Source organism: Miniopterus natalensis, chromosome 8 (assembly GCF_054644295.1).
Source record: "Miniopterus natalensis isolate mMinNat1 chromosome 8, mMinNat1.hap1, whole genome shotgun sequence".
Taxonomy (NCBI): Eukaryota; Metazoa; Chordata; class Mammalia; order Chiroptera; family Miniopteridae; genus Miniopterus; species Miniopterus natalensis.
In genome coordinates this window covers 49,475,266-49,495,940 of record NC_142088.1, presented here as the reverse complement: position 1 = coordinate 49,495,940, position 20,675 = coordinate 49,475,266, and the positions used below count along the sequence as shown (strand labels likewise).

Here is a 20,675-nt window from a genome sequence, read left to right as displayed (position 1 = left end):
TCATATAAAGGAACCTGGAATGGACATAAAGTAAATTCTATCCGTTCTCTTGAAAAAATTCTTGCGGTTACTGCCATTATTTTCAGTGCTGGCTTCCCAATGAACTTTTGCTAATACTGTCATTAAAACTGGTGTGCCAACAGCTTGTGCAGTATTTGGGCAATACCTGGGAGGGTAGCTCTCAATCATGCCTAGGAACAACAAAAAGAAGTCCTCAAGAAAAAGGTCAACCAACAATAAGGAGGGTTGGCTACATCTCGAAATACCCATGCTTACCAGCAGATTTTACAGTGAGGAGAAATCAGAAAATAAACATAGCTGAGATTGTCTGCAAAATACCAAATGCATGCACGCAGTAAGTACTTGAGATTTCAATGACTCATGATAACACTGAAAGTACTGACCTATAGTTATTTTAAATTTTGCTGCAGCATGTATTTGAATAGTAAGCACTCTTAGGCAGAAGGCAGTGAGTAAGGCACCCAGTAATGAAGCACAGCCCATCATCAGGGTCCATATTTCAAGAAGGTTTTGCTCCAATTGTGTATCAGTAACTCTCAAGAAGGGATTAAATATTGTGTTAATTTTTGATAAATACCCACCCCCTAATGAAAGCAAATGGATAGTTCTAATGATACAAGTGAAGAAAGAGCTAAGAGAGGTCTATGAAAGAGATGGTTCTCTATGGGAAAGTAGGTATTTGTGGGGAATTTTTTTGATGCTAAAATTATTTTTGTAAAATTCTGGGATTTCCAAGTCTTCAGACTATATCTTGGTATATCAAAGATCTACTGTACATAAAATTTCTAATGTGCCAGAATTCTTTCATACCAAGAAGGGAAATGCAGCAATCAACATGAACAAGGAAATGATTCTGTATGGTTTATCCAAAAGATGAAGAGGAAGAAGATTTAGCTAAATACACTGTTGCTCCTAAACTCTCAAATCTGCTGTGACTTCTACTTTAGAGAAAAGATCACAAAGATGACGTATTTTGCTTAGCTTTCAATGCATAATGTTTTACTCTTTGACTACATAAACTGTACTGGAATACTGTACATGAAGAGTTAAATCACAATTATTGACTCAACATTTTGACTCAGTAGATTGGTGTGCCTTTTTAAAAGTCCGAAAATTTTCCCATTTTAAGATTACACTTTGCAGTAAAATGCTCAAGATCCTTTGTCTAAGGTCTCATTGAGTTGCTTATTATGTGTTATTTTGTTATGCTAGCAATCTTAGGAAAGGCCAAGTCCCAGAAACTATGCTATTAGTATTTTGTGTATTGAGAATCTTCTAGATCAATGAAGAAAGAATTCCTGAAGGGTAAAAATTAGCTGCTTCACGGAAGAAAAAACATTTGGAACTTTAAAAAGTCCTATTATTTGTAATATAGGTAAAATCTATCTGTGGGCAAGAAGCTGTATAAAAGTAAAAGAAACAAAAATGGCATGCATTTTCTATGATTAACAGTGGAAAACTCATCATCTTAACTCAATTTCACTTTTTGGGAGGATTAGAAAAATAAATGTCAGTCAATAAAGAACACCATTTCTTTTCCTTATAAGAAAAGAACTATTTCCCACTACTCTATGTTTCTGATCACTTATTTTTTTCTTTCTGCCTTTCAAAGAAATCTCAGAAAAATCCACTAGATACAGTTTTGGTACTTTTATAAAACACAATTTAAAAAATCCTAAAATCTTGCCCTGGCCAGTGTGGCTCAGTTGGTTGGAGTGTTGTCTTGTATACCAAAAGGTGGCAGGTTCAATTCTGGGTCGGGGTGCATATGAGAGGCAACCAATTGATGTTTCTCTCTCCCATCAATGTTTCTCTCTCTCCCTCCCTTCCTCTAAAATCAATTTTTAAAAAAACGAAAAAAAGATCCTAAAATCTTAAATGGCTTTGGAATACAATACAACTCAATACAGCCAAATCGCAATGATTTGAGATGCAGTCAGTACCAAAGGAAAAATGATCTGTCTGCCTTTCATTGTTGAATTAAATACACCACTACCACCATCACATTAAGACGCTACTTCAACTTGTCTGGAAGACAGTACTTGAAGGGTAAATTATACCTTTAAGAGAGATCTTCTTCTTTTATCAGCTTCTAATTCAACCCTACATCAATAGCTTTGGGCTTGTAAGACTCACAGCCTGACTTTAGAATGATGCTGAGGCAATAAAATCTTTGGTCTGCATCTTTCATGTCTGTCTAGCTTCCTGAATACTCCAGTGTGGAATCCATGATGGATATGTATATGTGTGTGTTTCTTTTCTAAAATAAATGTAGTAACTCTGGGTACATTCAGGCTTCTTGGACTAAGTCACTAGGGAATACCTGAATGAGCTTGAGTCACCTGGTACTAAATTAAATTCTCTCTTCAATTCGAAAGTAAGAAGCAGATCTCTTTTAGGCGGAATGACTTTTCCCACTTCATCACAGGGTCATTGTTTTGTTCTGAATGTAATGTCCTCTCATTTCCTGTAGTTTCTATAAATTCCAAAGGATTTTGTATTTACCATGGGTCTGGCAAGCCCACTGTCACTTTCATAATAAACAATGAAGTTAACTTCTTACATGGGTAAAAGTTGACTAACATTCTTTTTACTAGAATGCCTTCACTTTCAAATTTTATCCTAAAAGTAGCCTAATCATTCTGAATAGGAGGGATGATCATTTATTCCAGGAGAGAGGAAAACAACTGTCAATGGATAGAGTGCTTAAGAAATTTTAAAGTTATAGAGATAAACAGAAATGTATACAGAAAGAATACAATCACTTCACGTTGTCCATTTTCCTGATAGTTGGCCTAATTTTTTTCCCTGTACTCTCTTTCTCAGTTAATGCTACTCAAGCTTTCCCTTTATTCAGAGCTAAAACCTTACAGTCACTTTTAATCACGCTCGAGTCTGGATGCTTCTAGCTCCAAGACACCCGGCCCCCACCCCTCCGAGTTCCCAGTGCTCTCTACCCTTCCCATTTCTATCACTGCCCTGGTGCAGCACCACATCACCCCTTGTTATGAGTCTCCTTCTCCAAGCCAGCTTTCCTAGTTTTGTCAGAATTATCACTTTAAAAGAGAGAGGAAAAACAACAACAACACTGAATTATGCTTCTCTTCCACTCCAAGAGCTAACTACTCTGTAACTGAAGAAAAAACTCCAAACTTTTTAGACCGTTACTCAAGGTGCTAACAATATGGTCCCAACGTGTACCCCAACCTCCAGCCACATTTTCCTCTGCACCCGCACTCTCCACACTGGTCACCAGGAGCCTTGGCTAACTAACTGCTGAATGGCAGCTACCATTGCAAGAAGTGTTCTTTGTGCTTTGTAGACACCCAAGCACTCTCATACCTCTTGGGCTCTTTCTGAGGCCTCGAGGTCACAATTATTTCTACCCTGCACGACATTTTCCCTGTCCTTTAAGGTCAAGATGTCATCTCCTCACTGAAAGCTACCCCAGTCGCATGGCATCAAAGTTAACAATGACTTCTCACTGGTTATAACACTGACTTTATTCTGTCCTAAATTATGTTTGATTTTTTATGTCTACCTCTGTTGACCTGTCTTGCTTTTCTGTTTTGTCTTTTTAAGAGTTGTAATGTACTCAAAAAAATAAGGGAACTTGAGGAGAAAACAAACTGATAGAAAATTAAAATGTATTGGATATTACAACCAGAATAACTGATTATATTTTTAAAATATTTCCTTTTAATTAATAACAGGCTATAATATTAAGCTGGATTTAATTTATTGCATCTAGAAATAAATTAGATATCTAATGAGTGCAAGGGAAAAAAAATGGTTGACCAAGGTTAGTGTGGGAATAAGAGAAAGGCTGTATAAAGTGGGAGAAGTGGAAATACTTAATTTTGTTTTATTATTAATAGACTCTTTTAAAATAAGTTGTTGATACACTGAGTTATCTAGACCTTTCATGTGATCATGTGATGTCAAAAGAATAGTAACCACTAAGCTTCCCAGCCAAGGCCAACAGAGACTCACTCATTAGCTCCCACTGCAGACAGGAAGAGCTGTGAACCAAACCTTGGATACAGATATTGGTTTTAAATAAATCTTCAGAAAAGATAGTTTGAATACAATGAAAGATTTTACATGCAGCTGTCATTGTTATGACAAGAAATAAATCAGGAATGGGCCTCAGGAGGCTGAAAGTGGTCTTTTGCAAGTGCCAAGTTAAAAAAAAAAAAAGCCTCCAGGAGGAGGAGACTGGCAGTTTTGTTCACATAATCTACTTCTTCAGCTTTCCCGGGTTTCCAGATCAGAACATGTTTGGTCTTTTTTCCCTCCATAGTTTTACACATGTAGGATTACGCACAATTTAAGTTTATTCTAGTAACTAGGACCGAGGAGCAAAGGCCAGAATGGGGGAAACTAATGTTTGTTCAATGATGAATGTGTTCCAGGGAGCAGACCAGTTCCTTTACTTATACAACTCAATTTAATCCTAATCACAACCTCAGGGTATAATCATTATTTCACCCATTTTACAGGTTCTTGACTGAGAATTGGTAGGTAACTCTGGGGTACCAAAGACTCTGGGGTGCCACGCTGACCACCATGGTTTTATAATTTAGGTTAAAAAAAAATCTGTGAAAATGACAACATATCAGCATTTCCTACTGTCACAGACAAGCTGCTAAATAATGTACAGGCACTGGGAGAACAGAATCACATGGAAATAAGATGCTGACTGTGACACATAAAAAGAAATCAGCAGAGTTTAGTGTGGTCCAAGCATGAAGGAGGCCGGGTGAGCCTGGACTTGGCCTTGAAGAATCAAGAAAGGAACGTGGAGAGGCACCTGGGGCGGGGCGAGGCGGCGGCAGCCGGCCCACCTGCACGCTGCAGGGAGGGAGGGAGGAGCCACCAGGGAGGGCAGGGAGGGGAAGAAGGGCCTAAGAGGAAGCCACCGAACCTGGTGACTTAGAGGACAACCGGAAAGAGTCAACGACCAAAGTTTCAAGTTGAGGACAGTGAATCTGGAGAAATGACAGTTCAAAGAGGAAGGAGGTGCTAAGAGGAGAGAATAACTCCACGAAAGGATGAGCCTATAGAGGAACAGGCCAGGGAAACTGGTATGAAAACAGCCAAGAGCAGAGGGGGAAGGTGGGGAGCGGAGAGCCACGGGGGCGCCCAGTTCCCGCTGGGAACTTGAAGGCGAAATGCCAAGGGTTAAGGTGGCAAGAAAATGGAAGCAGTAAGAGCCCTCAACTCATTTTGCCAGAAAATCACCTGAGAAGTTTGAATGGGAGAAATAAAACGGTAACAGAGTCAAGAAAAGCATTTGTTTGATTTTACAGAAAGGGGAGAGTTAAGGATGTCTGAAGGTCAAGGGCAACAGATGAGCCCTGCCTCCCAGATTACTCCTTGCCCTAACTTGCTGGTTAACTGTACCGATGCACTCTCTCTGAGTAGATAACTTTGTAGAAACGGGAAGCGAAGCTGCAGCATCAGGGAGGGGGTAGAGTCATGAGGTCCCAACAAGATTTCTCATACACATTTCACAACTTAGAAGTTAACCAGAGCTGGTCCGCTTCTTTCATTAAATGCTCATAGAAAATGTATCTCCCTTCACCCTGGCCGGGTGGCTCAATCAGAGTAGCGTCGTCCCATGCACTGAAAAGTTTCCGTTCAATTCCCGGCCAGGGCACATTCCTTGGTTGTGGGTTCAATCCCCGATTGGGGTGCCTATGGGATGCAAGAGATCGATGTTTCTCTCTCACATGGATGTTTCTCTCTTTCTCCCTCTCCCTTCCTTTCTCTCTAAAATCAACAAAAACAACAACAACAAAAAACATGCCCGGCCGGGTGTGGCTCAGTGGTTGAGCATCAACCTAGGATCTGGGAGATCGCGGTTCGATTCCCAGTCAGGGCACATGCCGGAGTTGCGGCTCGATCCCCAGCAGGGGGCGTGCAGGAGGCAGCCGATCAATGACTCTCTCATCATTGATGTTTCTCTCTCTCTCTCTCTCTCTCTCTCTCTCTTCCTCTCTCTCTCTCTGAAATCAAGAGATATATATAAAAAAAAAACACAAAAAAACCACCCACATATCCTTGGTTGAGGATTAAAAGAAAATATAATTTCAACTCACATCACCTTACAACCATAACTATTGTCACGTCTCTGGTCCTTGATGCTACCTCCTTCGGTAACCTAAAACTGGACCCCCGTCCTCTCCTCTTAACCAATTTGATCTACACTTTCCAGTGTCATGAGTCTCTCTCTGACTTGGGGAGAAGCCCTTTTTCCACTGTCATCTCTTTTCAACTTGTCATTTCTTGTGTCATTTCAACATCAACCTTTTCACTGCCACTTCTTCTAACATGGTAATATCGCTATAGTCTACTCCCAACATAGCATTTTTAAATTTTTTGTTTTCCTCTCCAGTTTTCACAATTGTCATGTCATTCTTGCCTGTAGACTTTATGCAGTTTGTATGGGACCTGGTCACTATTTTACACATTCTCAGGCATCTAGTCCCATCTTTCTGTTAGATAACCCTCAAATATCCAAACTTCCCAGAGACCCAAATTATTTATTCCAATCATTGTCCTGCAATCCATCCCCACTCAGGTTAATTTGTAATTACTAAATATTTCTTTCTAAAACATTTTTCTTTTTTAGAGCTATTAATTTACACGTATCTTTTCTAAGAAGTTTCTGATAATAACTTTTCTAAAACCTCTAATTATGTCCACTGGGTTTCTTAAGCTCTAGGATGAGTCACTTTCCCATAAGGTTCTTGTCATTTCCATGTCACCAACTAGCTCTTCTTTACTGGAAACAATTAAGTCCGAAAAAGGAATGCCATTTTTTTTGCCTGCCCACCCCCATTCTAAGACACAAAACTCTCAGCAAGTCAAATCTGGTATTTATGAGACGCTCTGTGTTCAATGGAATGAAGATTTCAGCAGATACTGACAGAATCCTCTCTTACTGTATGTCTTGACTCTGTATAATACATATAACTGGAGTTTTGCAAAGAGTGAGTGAGTGCTATTGATAACAGCAAAAGGTGATGTTTACCCATATTAAGAAAATCCACATACATCGAAGAGACCAACAATAAATAAGGAGTGAATTTTCTAGGAAAAATGATAAAATGTTCTTCTTCTGCATTTGGAATAAGATTTCCTTCAATAAAAAAGTTGCTGGTTCAATTTTTCAAATACATATTTACAACATATAAAACATGATGTTACTCTATCATTTTATGGTTATTGAACTCTACCTCCTTGATGTTAAAACTCACCTCATGTGATTCAAAACTAGGTGAGGAGCAATCTGACATCTGAAATTCTTTTCCCTTCTCTTATACCTCAAGAATTTAAGGGCAGCTTCATTCTTCTTTTTCCTACAAAGTTGTATTTTTAGCTCCTTTATGGCACTCTATCTACCTGTAATTATGCTGCAAAAGCAGAAGACGACGCCAGTAAGGGCCAGCAGCAGACAAGATAGCAGAAGGCCTATTTGTGGTCTTGAACAGCTGCAACAGGGCAGGGTGTGCCTGGCAGAGTTCCCTCTGACTCTGGGACCAGGCATGACAAACACTAAGAGCCAGGCTTGCTTTCAGAATAGTCTCCAGCACAGGACCTTATTTCACTGTCCTATAAGCCAAGGGCGGCAGTCAAAGTCCAAGACGGGTGATCAAAAGAGTAACACAAGCCAAGCACAGAGAGGGTGCTAAGAGTGAGATTTGCAAAGGTCTTCAGATCCCAAAGACCCACCAGCCACTGTCCCACCCTGCTCTCTAAAAACAAAACAAAGCAAAACCACCACCACCACCTTCCTTACGGAAGGCCAGAAGTTGCCTTTAGTTCCGGCTTGGAAACACTACCCAAGTAAGTTTTGAAAAATTGTTTTTCTTAAAATAAGAAATAATAAATCTAATTATTTTACCCAGGACAACAGAAATGAGATGCTATTAATCAGTCGTTTAGAACTGGGTATTTTTTCAGGATACAGGAAACATTCATTAGTGGACGTCTTCTTTCCCAGTTCTATAAACTCCCTTTTGTGAGGGACGATTACTGTCTTTGGATAACAAAAGATGCTGTTATATGTGTAGGCTTTTACAGTTCAAAGTGACCAGAGGCTTTTAAGTCTTCATACCACAGTCCTTGTACTGCACAGTGCTTCTGGCTCCTTGGTTTTAAATGAGTGCTTTCTTACTTAGTGAGCTAATGCAATTGCAGCAAAGTAGCATATTTCTATTCTATTGACAACATCAGGGTAGAATGCAAATTTGCTTTGCAACTTTATACACGTGTGCATATCTCTTCACAAGACTCAGAAAGCAGGGCAGTGGGAACAGAAACAGGAACGTGGAGAAGACTCCCAAGGAGATGAAGATGAGCCCAACCACGAAGTGCAGGTGGCTAACGAAGACAGACTACCACTTCCTGGCTGGAATTTAGAGTTTTGCACATGTTTAGGATAAGGGTTGACGGTAACTGCCTCTCTGACAGTGACAGCGAAAGTTTCTATTATTATGAGATTGACTGTCCCCCCAGCAGTGCTTCCATACAAAAATGAGCACTCCTCAAACGGATCGAGTCGGAAGTTTTTAAATAATTCATATTGTACTTCTCATATGCCAATAAAGTCAAATTCTACTGAGAAAATGCTCCAATTTATTTTGTTACATGTGTACTCTGCTGATGTTAAAGCTGACTGAATAAGTGCCCAAGGACTTAAGACTTGGAAACTCTGTCACTGTGTCGATAATGAGGATTCGCAGATTCGTCTTGTACTGAACCTCTCTTATAACACAGTTTATATCACTCTATAATATGACCAAAGAAATATTTAGCAGCTAAAAACAGTAAGAACCACTGCTACTTACGGCTGACACAGCTTCACCAGGTCCTGGTCTGTGGTGTTGGGAGGCAGTCCTCGGATATAGAGATTTGTTTTGCTTAGCTGATCCCATCCTGAGTTGCTACTGCTGCTACTGTTGTTATTACTGCTGGTGGTGCTGGGGCTGGGAGGGGCCATGGGGTGGGCTGGGACCAGAGACTGCTGAAAAACAAAGATGGGCATTAGAAAAACTCTACATGGACGGTATTCAGCAGCGTTCTGAAGCTGTTTGATCTGCAAAATAAAATGAGGTTACCAAGTTATACAGATTGTCTTAAGCTACTTTAATATATACATTTTAATTTACACCTTAAAAAAGATATGTTCATTCTACAAAAAAACACACAAAAACACCCTCTCCTCTTCAACATGAAATTAATAATAGGATTTTATTCAGTAGACTATTCTGTATGTGCACCTTAAGTATGACTAAATTTATGTAAGATTAATTTGTTTACACATTTTAAGGAACATATCTACTGAGACTCGAAATTAACTTGCATGCAGTTACGTGGTAATATTTTAATATACAGTAATTTAGAAATCATTAGACTTCTAAATAGGTTTCAAATTCTGAAGAACATTTGATTGAAAGTTGCCAATAATTTTATTAGGATGACTTGGGGGAAGAAAAAAAACAACTACTACTCTTCACATATAAGAAAGAGTTCAATCAAGATGCTCAAATAAAGAAAACTTCACCTAGTTCTAGGACAGGCATACAGCCTCATCCAGACATCTGGGTAAGATACACAGGCTTGCAGCCCTTCGCTCTGGCTAACCTTGTGAAATTTAACCCCTGTGAGAATGGTGAAGTATTTGGAAACCTTCTCAGGCCTCACAGCAAGCAACATCTTTTGTAAAGCTTGCAACTGAGGGCTCAGTGTGGTTTCACAGTCAGCAGCCACCTAGGAAGAATGCCTGAAATTGTGCTCACACCAGATAATTCTCCGTTAACCAATCGAAAGCAACCACAGCCTCTGTCCCTATGCCACACACATGACTTTTGAGGAAGTTAGATAGCTCAGTTTGAAATGGAAGTGAACATACCCCAAAGCAAATGCTCAGCAGCTTCACAGCAGGAGAGAAATTTTTTCACCTCATACCTTCTAAATTACAAATACACTAACCCAAGGACAGCACTTAGATTAAGTAATAGTTTGAAAATACAAAATTAAGTAGACATTCAACAAAAATTTCAAATCTTCCGGCTTGATTTTTACTAGCATAAACAAGAAAATAGGCATCTGTAAGACACAATTAAATTTCACTTTCAACAGTTCAAAAAAGCAGACCACTTGCCATAAATGTCACCTTGCAGACTGTCAGTAATCTCAACTATCCATGATGGATACCTGGCTCTGCACCCAGTTCTGCCATGACCATCCTCGTTCCCCAGAATCTCAATGCACTGCAATTTTCATTAATCTGCCATGAAGCCATTTCTTTATGTCCTATAATCTGCAGCTTCTACCTCTCACTGCCCAGGGTCCTTGCTAAGATCATTGGATCCAAACACCACTTTACCTCAAGAAATTCTCTTTTAGAAAGACAATAGCAAGAAAGGTAAACAACAGTCAATGTAAAAACAAAGGAAGTTGAACTGGAAAAAACAATATTCCTTAATCCAAGACAAAACCTGCCCGAGATCATATCCTATCTAATGTCCTTGATTTATGCCCTTAATAAGCAGTTGAACTCATATCCTTTCCTCTCATCCCTGGTTTTTCTCTAAGGGATAACAAATTTGGTTTTCTAGATGTAAAACTAAGAATAAGCCCTGTCGCTTGCTCTGCCACACACAGGTGGCACCTCAGACTCCCAGCCGTGCCACACACAGGCCTGTGTTTCTTCTCCAGAGCCACTCAGAATAATGTGCTAGCTGCTACCTGAAATTAAGCAGGCGTGCCCTGTCCCCCACTTCAGCTAACAGAGGTGCTGGGAAGTAACACAGCTGCCTCCCTGTCCCAAGCCCTTGATTTACACAAGAACTTGTAGCTGTAGACAAGCTAGGCAAGACTGAATTTTTTCCTTAAATCATCTTTGATTAATGTCTGAGAACCTGTCCTTGCCACAAACCACACCGTTTCTAAACCACAGCAGAACTCGGTATGTCCAGCACAGCTGGCAAAGGATGAACCGTGGACACCTGAGGTAAGACCTGGAGAAGTCTAAAGGAAGGTGCGGGTCGGGTCGCCCCCCCAGGGATTATACCAACACAGAGCAAGCGGGCCATCCCCTGTTTCAGAGGCGCCACTCCCAGTCTACACCAGCTGGACCCTCTGCTTTGCTCCAGGATGGGAAGTGGAGAGCCGGGTGTGGACCGTATGATTAAAAGAAACATTTAAGGGTATGATTTATTTGGAGATTATCTGGACATGAAGGTAGCAAGTTTTTATTTATGTATTTATTTTTGGCAGAAGTAGAAGCATGATTTACATCTCAGCATTTGCACAGCTGATTTAATATATCTTTGACAGGCCTCCATATTTCTTACAGTAATATTTTCCAACTCTGGAAAGTAGGTGGGGAGCATTTACAGCCGTCCCTCCCCAATTCCTCTCTGCTCTGCCCTAAGGGGAAAGAAATCTCCTAGTACCCTGATCCCAGGTGAGAGGAGGGGGTCCCTGAATGTACCTTGAGGAGGACAACTGGCCTCTGGTGAATCCTATACAGAACAAGTTCAAATTCAGATGTTATCCTAATAGCAACTATTTCCCATAACTAGCTGAAGACAGAGAAAGATATCTGAAAGAAAGAAGCATTGAATTATTCTAGGCTGTCACCCACAGATGGATGTTTTTATTGTCATCATTTTTTGTTTCCTGGTGCAGAAAATTCTTCATCAAAGATTAAGTTTTTAGAACTTGTTGAAAAATTTAAGTCCCGATAAAGATTGGACACATATGCAAAGAAGACAATTCATACACAATAAAGCTGACTACTCCTAAATACTCAGAATGGGTTAATGATAATTCTAAAAGAGTAATAATTACTGCCATGTTTTGCATGTTTAATAATGTGCCAGACAGTCTGCCAACTCCTCTGTGTGAATTACTCTACTTAATACAATGGGGCAGGTACATTATTGTTCTCCCATTTTGTAGATTAGGAAACTAAGTCTCAAGAGGGGTTAAGTAATGTGCCAAGACCACACATTTAGTAGGGGGCACGGCTGGAATTTGAACCCAGGTCTGCCAGACAACAAAGCCGGAACCCTGAAACAGTACTCTAAATGGCACCCCAAACACTGTCTACTGTCTCCTAAAAGCCCTATTTGTAGTCTTTGATTTTCCTGTGCACAGCCTTCCTTCAACCTAGTTACTAAATTCTAGTTTCTCTAATAAGTGACAAAACCATCGGTGGCTATGTTTTCCTAAGAAAAAGAGTCAAAGGAGCCTTTAAATTAATTTAGTGAGCAGTCAGCCTGTGTGTGTGTGTGTGTGTGTGTGTTTAACTTTAAAAAGGTGGGTTTTTTTAAAATTTTACCTTACTATCTTTTCATTAACAAAAAATTCTGTGAACTTTTGAAAGCTACATCATATTAAGACTGAACAGAACCAACATTTTAGGAACATTCAACTTACGAAGTGAAGAACTAAACCCTCACTCCCAAACTGAAACCCACTGACAAGTCTTCAACTATAGCTTCAGAACCCTGATCAACTCAAAGCAATTACACTCTGTAGTTAAGCCTCCATAGCACAAACGCTAAACTTAAAGAAAAAAAAAAGCTTAAAGGGGGACTTTTTACCAAACTCCATTGTCACCACTGGCTGTCCTTTTACAGTTTGCCTCTCAAAGCCCCCAAGCTGCCCGGGAATTTGAAAAGACACCCCTCCCTTCCCCCCGCCCTTGGATGAAGTCTGTAACTAATTTACATAAATTCACCTAATTAAGGAACTGGGTGGCTGGAATAGCACAGCTAAGTGCTGACTCATCCTAGTACTAGCAGTCTATCTCAGAGCAGAGTAGTCTATCTCAGCCTTCTCTGGCCTAATTTCACTGCTTCAGGTCATGTAAACAAGCTACCAATCAAAGCAGTCTATCCAAAGGCAGGGAAAACAAGCTAATTCAGTTTTCATGATAACATTTATCTGGGCTTAATTTGCATGCCAAAGTTGATAGAAAAACAAAGTCAGTGGTAAATAAATGGGGTGGCTCGATTAGCAGACCCTCTCGGCACTCCCTGCACAAGTGGGTGTGGGCACCCGCAGGAAGAGTGCTAGTCAGCAACCAGGGAGGACTTCCTGTGTGGAAACCACTCAGGGAGGGCGTCCTGTGTGGACAGCTCTGATGCCTCCATCCCGCCAGGAAGGCCCACTTGCCTCCTACGTTAAAAGACAGGATGATCAACAACAGGCACATGACAACTACACACATGCTAAATCTTTCCCTCTCCATCACATCATACCCACCCCAGCACCACACTGAGCAGTCACTTCTATATAAATGCAAGTCTAAAAGTCCTTTACAAAAAGGCAAAAATTAACCATATGTGAACTAAAATATGTTAGTAACCATGTGCATTTGTTGTAGCTTTCTATTCAGCAAAGACAATAAAAAATAAAGACCTATCATAAATTCTATTGTCTCATTTCCTTCCTATTTCTAATAAGCTCAAGAATAGTGCTCTGGCCAATCTTACAGCTGAAGCTGTCCTCTCCCCTCCCCCCTTACTTAGTAACTTCCCTAAGAATTCTAATACATTTTGAAGGAAAAGGAAACCTAGAATCTGCCTTTTAATTACCTCAAGTCTTCCTTTAAGGTTATCATCCTTATAGTTTAGGAAGGTTATAATCCATAATCTCATCCCCACCCTCTCACTCACTCACACACACAGACACACACACACACACACACACAGACACACACACCCTCCCCAAACAGCAGGGAGATTTACATCAACTCTTTCCCTTATCCAGAAGCAAAATAATCACTACAGTTGCTCTTGAGAACCGATGAAAGTTATGGAATATCACTTATACCAGGACATAGTATAATACCAAGCCTGGCCTGAACTGAGTACTACGTAAAGATACTGTATACTACACTAATTCCGCACACTGTCCCTCTCCATAAGCTTTTTAGATGTAAAAGAAATTGAACAATTTGAGGGAATTATCAAACAGGAAGGAGGGAAAAGCATCCAAAGGGCCAATTTCACCACAGTTAGAATATTTTCTTTGTTTCCTTTTAGAAATCTGAGTGGCTCAAAGAGGGCTGGCTAGGAACAGTAGCTGAGAAAGATAAAGTTCCCGGCACAGGGAGCTGGGAAAGTTCACAAAGCTGAGCAGCAGGAGGTGCATTAATGAGAGATGAGAGGCTGGTCAGGAAGCAGATGTTCTTCCGGGTAGGGCCAACTAAAAGACAGCACCTACATTAATGCAGAACAATAGTGCCCCTTCACACAGATAGGCTCTTACTTTCCGCACTGCGAGAGGAAGGGCAAATGGGCAACTATCATTTAATCCCATTTGATGTTAGGATATCAAGCTTAAAATCACATCCAATTAGTTAATAAAACTGGTTCTCATATTATCACTGTCCCTTGTTTGGTGACAAACTTTGCAGCCTCTAACACTATGAAACTCAGAAATAGGTTATTCAATATTTTTGGCTGGATTACACCTGTCAAAGGAGAGTGGTCCAAATTGTTATGTCAGCTGTTCAAATAAAATCTAAAAACAAAAATTCCCAATAGATGTCACACTTCATATTCTCAAAGATACCTACCAAAGCTGATCCTTGCATATAACGCTATAATCTCTACATAGAAATCTCTTCATGTAAAAAAAAATAAAATAATAGCTTTGCATTAAATAGATAAATATTTGTGGATACAACATGGCTGACAGAATGGATGGAGACCATGTTGCAGAAATGAAAATCAATTTAAACCAAAGGGAAAGCCCTTAAAAATGAAAACAACTTGGACAAGCTCTTTGGGGTGGAGGCAGCGGTTGTGAAGAGGTAAGGAGACAGGGCAAGCAGGTACTGAAAATCCATGGTAGAAAACATATCACAGTATGTGTGATTTCTGAGGTGAAATTTTCCTTCAACATCCCACTAAAACATTAGATTTCTTATCATTCAAATATCTTTAAAAAATCTAGTTCTGTGCTCTAGCATGCAAAAAAGTTCAATTGCTCCATTCCCTCCAAAGGTCTTCCCAAGGAACCCACTGATCCCCCCAAATAACCTATTCAGAACTATGGGCCAAGAAACACACCAGAGTTCTTGTCCTATTTGTTCCTTCTAGCTTTTGTAACAGCATTTATCGGGGGGGGGGGGGGGGGGGGTTAGATAAAAAACCAACCTGAAACCTCCATAAATATAGTCAACTAATCTTTGACAAAGGAGCAAAGGCAATAGAATGGAACAAAGGTAGTCTCTTCAACAAATGGTGTAGGAATAACTGCACATCTACATGCAAAAAACTGAATCTATACACATACCTTACACCCTTTACCAAAATGAACTCAAAGCTGATCACAGTCCTAAATATAAAATGCAAATCTATAAAACTCCTAGAAGATAACAGGAGAAAACCTAGGCGACTTTGGGTATGATGATGCCTTTTCAGATACAACATCAAAGACACAATCCATGAAAAAAAAATTAATAAACTGGAGTTCATTAAAATTAAAAACTTTTGTTCTGCAAAAGACAATGTCAAGAGAATTAGAACCTAAGTCACAGGCTGGAAGAAAATATCTGCAAAAAGATATATCTTACCAGGACTGTTATCTAAAATATACCCCTCCCCAAAAATCTTAAAATTCAACAATAATAAAACAAACAATCCAATTTAAAAAATGGGCCAAAAACCTTAACAGACACCTCACCAAGGAAGATATATGGATGCCAAATAAGCATATGAAAAGCTACTTCATATCGTATGTCATCAGGACATAAATATTTAATAAAAATTGAAACAAGATACCACTATCAAAATGGCCAAAATCTAAAACACTAACAACACCAAACACTGCAAAGAACACATAGCAACAGAAACTTGCATTCATTGTTGGGAATGCAAAACGGTACAGCTACTTTGGAAGAGAGTCTGGAGGTTTTACAAAACTAAGCGTACTTTTACCGTATGATCCAGCAATCACACTCCTTGGTACCTCTACCTAAAGGAGCTGAAAACGTATGCCCACCGAAACACCTGCACCTGGGTGTCTGTAGCAGCTTTATTCACAACCGTCCAAACCTGTAACCAACCAAGATGTCCTTTGGGAGATGAACAGATAAATAAGCTATGGTATATCTAGACAATGAAATACTGTTCAGTGTTTTAAAAACAAACAAACAAACAAACAAACAAAAAAGAGCTATCAAACCATAAAAAGACATGGAGGAACATTAAATGCATATTTACTAAGTAAAGGAAGCCAATCTAAAACGAGCATACACTGTAGAATTCCAATTACATGACAGTCTGGAAAAAGTGAGACTATGGAGACAGTACAAAATCAGTGGTTTCCAGGGGTAGGGGAGGGAGGGAGGGATGACTAGTTGGGGCACAGAGGATTTTTAGGGCAGTGAAAATACTAGTATGATATTATAATGGTGGATACATGTCATCAAACATTACTGCAAACCCACACAATGTAAAACACCAGGAGTGGAGCCTAAGGTGAACTATGACATTTTGAGTGACTGTGATGTGTCAGTGTAGGCTCACCTTTGGTAAAGAGCATGCCGTTCTGGCGGGTGAGGCTGATAACGGGGCGGGCTATGCATGCGTGGGGGCAGAGGGTACATGGGCGATCTCCATACCTTCCTCTCAATGTTGTGGTAAATCTAAAACTGCTCTCAAGAAGTAAAGTCTCATTTAAAAACAACAATAACAACTCCAATATGTACATACCAGACTGAAGGAGTTAAATCTAAATCATTCATCAGAAAACCGGAGGGCCAAGAAAGGAAGCACAGGGATTGAGCAACGGGTTCAAAGCTTCCTTACCAGAAAACACACGCATTAGGAAGGAAAAGCTTTTAACAGTGGGCTCCTGGCCTTATCTACCCTTCATTGCATCACATATAATAGTGTGGGTATGGTACCGTTTCTAAAAATAGTAAGAGTTCAACCAAGGGAAAGCCAGGGATGAAAGAGCCTGAGACAGAAAGGTTGCAGGAGGCTTCGCAGAGGGGTAGACGGCTGAGGGAGCTGCATATGAAGGACAAGCCATGAAGAATACTGGGAACGGCAGTCCTGAGAGGGTGGGGGTGGGGGGAGAGGAGAGGGGAGGGGGAGACAACTAAGATACGGGCAGGAAGCGTCATTCTTCATGAAAGCCAGGCGAAAACCACAATCTTGGGTGGTTCAGAGGATATGCTAAGACAACTTGATTGGGGGGGGGGGAGGTACTGGGAAGGTAGGAGGATACCCTAGAAATCGAAGACAGAATTTGGATAGGATGTCGTCAGATATTACTGTACAGAGTCTCAGAGGGAGGAGAAGGGAGAATTTAAAGATAATAAACGAAGAGGACAGCTGGTGGGGAACATAAAACCAGGGAAACTCTTTCCCCTCCTCTCTATCTATGAAAAGGTACATAGAAAAGAAAAATTACTGGATGGAAAAATCTCAATATCTGGGTTCAAATCCTGCCTTAGCCGGTGACTGGCATGTCATCTCTGGGCAGCTCAGCTGCTCACCTGGAAATGAACAGGTAAGCCCGGGTGATTTCCAAACTCCCTTCCAACTCTCCAATTCTAACTGGAATAAAGGCTTCTTGACATCTCCAGCTAAGGCGTATCAAGATAGCATGCAGCCAGGCCCTTGTGTTCTCTTTTCTGTCTGCCAATAGCCAGAGAAATGGAGCAAGAGGTGAAACTGGCAGACCGAGAAGGAAGGCTCACAGCAATTCATGGTGCAGCCGGGAACCAGCAGGAGTCATTCTGCCACTCGCTTCCCTGCACCACCCACTCAGGCCAAGCACTGATTCCCTATTAGTCACAGATCACCACGAGAAAATATATAGACATAAGCTATACTAAAATCACAACTAAAGTTTAAAGGAACAAAAAAAATTTTTTTCTTGACATAATATTCAGAGTTCCTGGAACTGGAGTGTTCTTAAGTGAAAATATTACAGCTGAAATTACCTTAATAACTTAGACCTATCCACACTCTGTTGGTTAATAGCCTGGCATCTTTTTCTTTCAATGTGTAATCAGGATAAAAAGGTACATTTCACATTCTGTTTAATCTCTTATATATAAAAGGACCATGTAATAGCTCCAAAACCGCCTTAAAAGGAAGCTCAAAACAATAAGCCAATTACATCCCAAGCGGCCAGCTATTAGAACACGGTAAACATAAAATCCTGCCCGACTCTCCAGGTGCAAAACCACTCTGAATGCAGATGTGTAGAGAGTGCTTTTCTCCTTCTGAGCCCCAAATGAGGGATTTTCAAATCCACACCAGTTTTCTTACTCAAAACAGAGCACTGTGAAGTGGACAAGAACAAACTCTTCTTTTTGCTCAAAATAAACTGAAAGAAAAACTTCCTACAGGAAGTGCAGGATCACCTTTATCAGGACAGTTCAGAACACCTCTACAGGGCTCTGAGTTTCCTGCCTCACCCCAATGGAGTTAGGCTTCCAGCGTTGACAACTTCCTTCCAGCTGTTTTTTAAAGTCCATGTACAGTACAGTCCGTATCTTCTAGTATTTCTTGTAAGTAAAGAGCTATCACTGAGACTGCAGAAGCTTCAGGGTGGAAATAATCTATTTTTAAATATCCTTTCTTCACATTAAACAACACTTTGCAAGTACTGTAAATTGATACCTAAATAACACTTATTGAAAGTATTGTAAATTGATTAACTAAAAATTATGAGTCAGTTTATCCAAAAATAAAACTCCAAATGAATTTATTCAAGTTAATTTATTTTTTTACATGCAAAGGGACATGTGAATGAACCTACAGTATTATGAGTTTCACAAATTAGCCTCTAGAGAAAAAAAGCATTATCTGTACTTTCAGGAAACTGAACGAGTGTTTGCAATCTCCCCATAATAATTTAAGAAATGCAATCTTATCTGACAGTGTTGTGATTTGTCTCTAGCCAAAGTAAAACATCATTGACAGGAAGAAGTTTTGAGTTACTATAAAAAATTAATGATTATATGTCTTTCTCATGATGAAATCCAACAGTTTAAATCTGATACAATGTGGGTAATCGGTATAGAAAAGCTGTATTTTGTATCTATGTGCGTCTGTAAGCGTCTCTGTGTGTAGCCGTGAGTAAATAGAAGGGAATACGTAGATGGGTACTCTGAGATACAAAACACAGTGTTATTTTTTTAAAAACATTTTTGCCAGAAATCCACCCAAAAAATTAACTTTTTGCTTGACATTTCAACCATTTATACATGTATACAGGCACAAACAGACAAAACTGAAACACAATTTTTGTGATTTTCCTTTACCATATATGCAATGTACCCTAATATTATTTTTTCTATTTCATTAAAAAACAAATGCTGACAGCAACCTACTAAATTGATTTGAGATCCCACTAATATTGCTACCTACAGGTTAAAAAAACAGTGGCCTGCTGCCTTTCTCAAACTTGGATGAGCACAGCAATCACTCGCATTGTAAAAATGCAGATTGCCACTCAGCATTTAGGTGAGGCCAAGATTCTTCAGTTGTAGCGATGTCCATGCACAAAGCAGGACTCAAGGCAGTGAGTACTCTTGGCGTGTGAGGACGAATTTCAGAAACGTCTCTTTCCAGCTTTAAAAAGGAGCAAGCTGCACCTATTCACAAAATGAGATAAAAATCTTTGTTCATTTGATTTCCAATCGCATATCCACTCAGAATCACAAAATGTTAGAGCTGAGAGAGACATCAGAGATCACACAATCCAATAATCCTCTACTGGAAGTATTACAGAATCTCAAGAGATGGGTCGGAGGAGTGGAGGTGGGGGCAGTATTTTTTATTTTTATCAGAGGGCTTGGCTTTTTAATGTTGAGAAACACGGATCTTATTCAACACCTCACTTCTCAGGAAACCTGAGGTCCAGAGTAGTCAAAGCATAGATATGTCCAAGGTCATACAGCTAATTCAAGGCAGAACTGGGTCTCCATTCCCACCCCCACTGTCAGAAAGCACCAGCTTGTTTGCCACAAAGATTGTAGCAAGGATGAAGGTACATGCCATGGTGTCTTAATGAGTCTTAAAGAAGAAACTTATATGCTAGTCCTGGTAAAGCATCACAGAAAAAAGTATCTATTTTGTACAGCCTCTGTTACACCTCGTATTCCATCCACCTCAACTTTCTAGATGACTTACTTGGATATTTTTGTCTATTCTTAGCTAGACAAGTAGTTTCTGGCTTACCGAAAAAAAGGAGGGGTAGGATTATACCATGTATTAAATGTACAATTTCTAAAAAATTTTTGTGAATGCAACTATTTCTATTTTTGCATTTACAGTAAAAATTTGTGAACAGCACACACAATCATTCTGTACCACCTACGAGATACAAATAGCAAACAGATTAATTATAGCACCTTGTAGCCTTTTTGTCAGAAATGTATCTTCGGGGTCAACCGAGTTTAATGGGCTCAGGTTAGAAACTTATGAAGAATCACTAGAATTGTCCACCCACTACGGTCTTCAACCCCGTTTCCTTACCCCCCCAAAAAGGACTTTCCTTTCACACATTCCAGTGTTGGCTACTATCCTGAAGCACCACAATGACCACACTCATGACTTCTCCAGGATGAGCTGGTTTTCCATCACAAGTCCAGA

At 39.9% G+C, this 20,675-nt stretch overlaps 1 protein-coding gene across 4 annotated transcripts in view; it reads right to left on the bottom strand.

Annotated features, from left to right (window-relative positions):
• Positions 1–20,675, bottom strand: part of RBMS1 (RNA binding motif single stranded interacting protein 1) — a 202,386-nt gene that overhangs the window by 79,715 nt on the left and 101,996 nt on the right. For all 4 annotated transcript variants that reach the window (XM_016195627.2, XM_016195763.2, XM_016195835.2 and 1 more), the window contains exon 2: positions 8,880–9,055. In XM_016195627.2, coding sequence (XP_016051113.1) covers positions 8,880–9,055 — 176 coding nt within the window. The remainder of the gene's footprint in view (positions 1–8,879; positions 9,056–20,675) is intronic.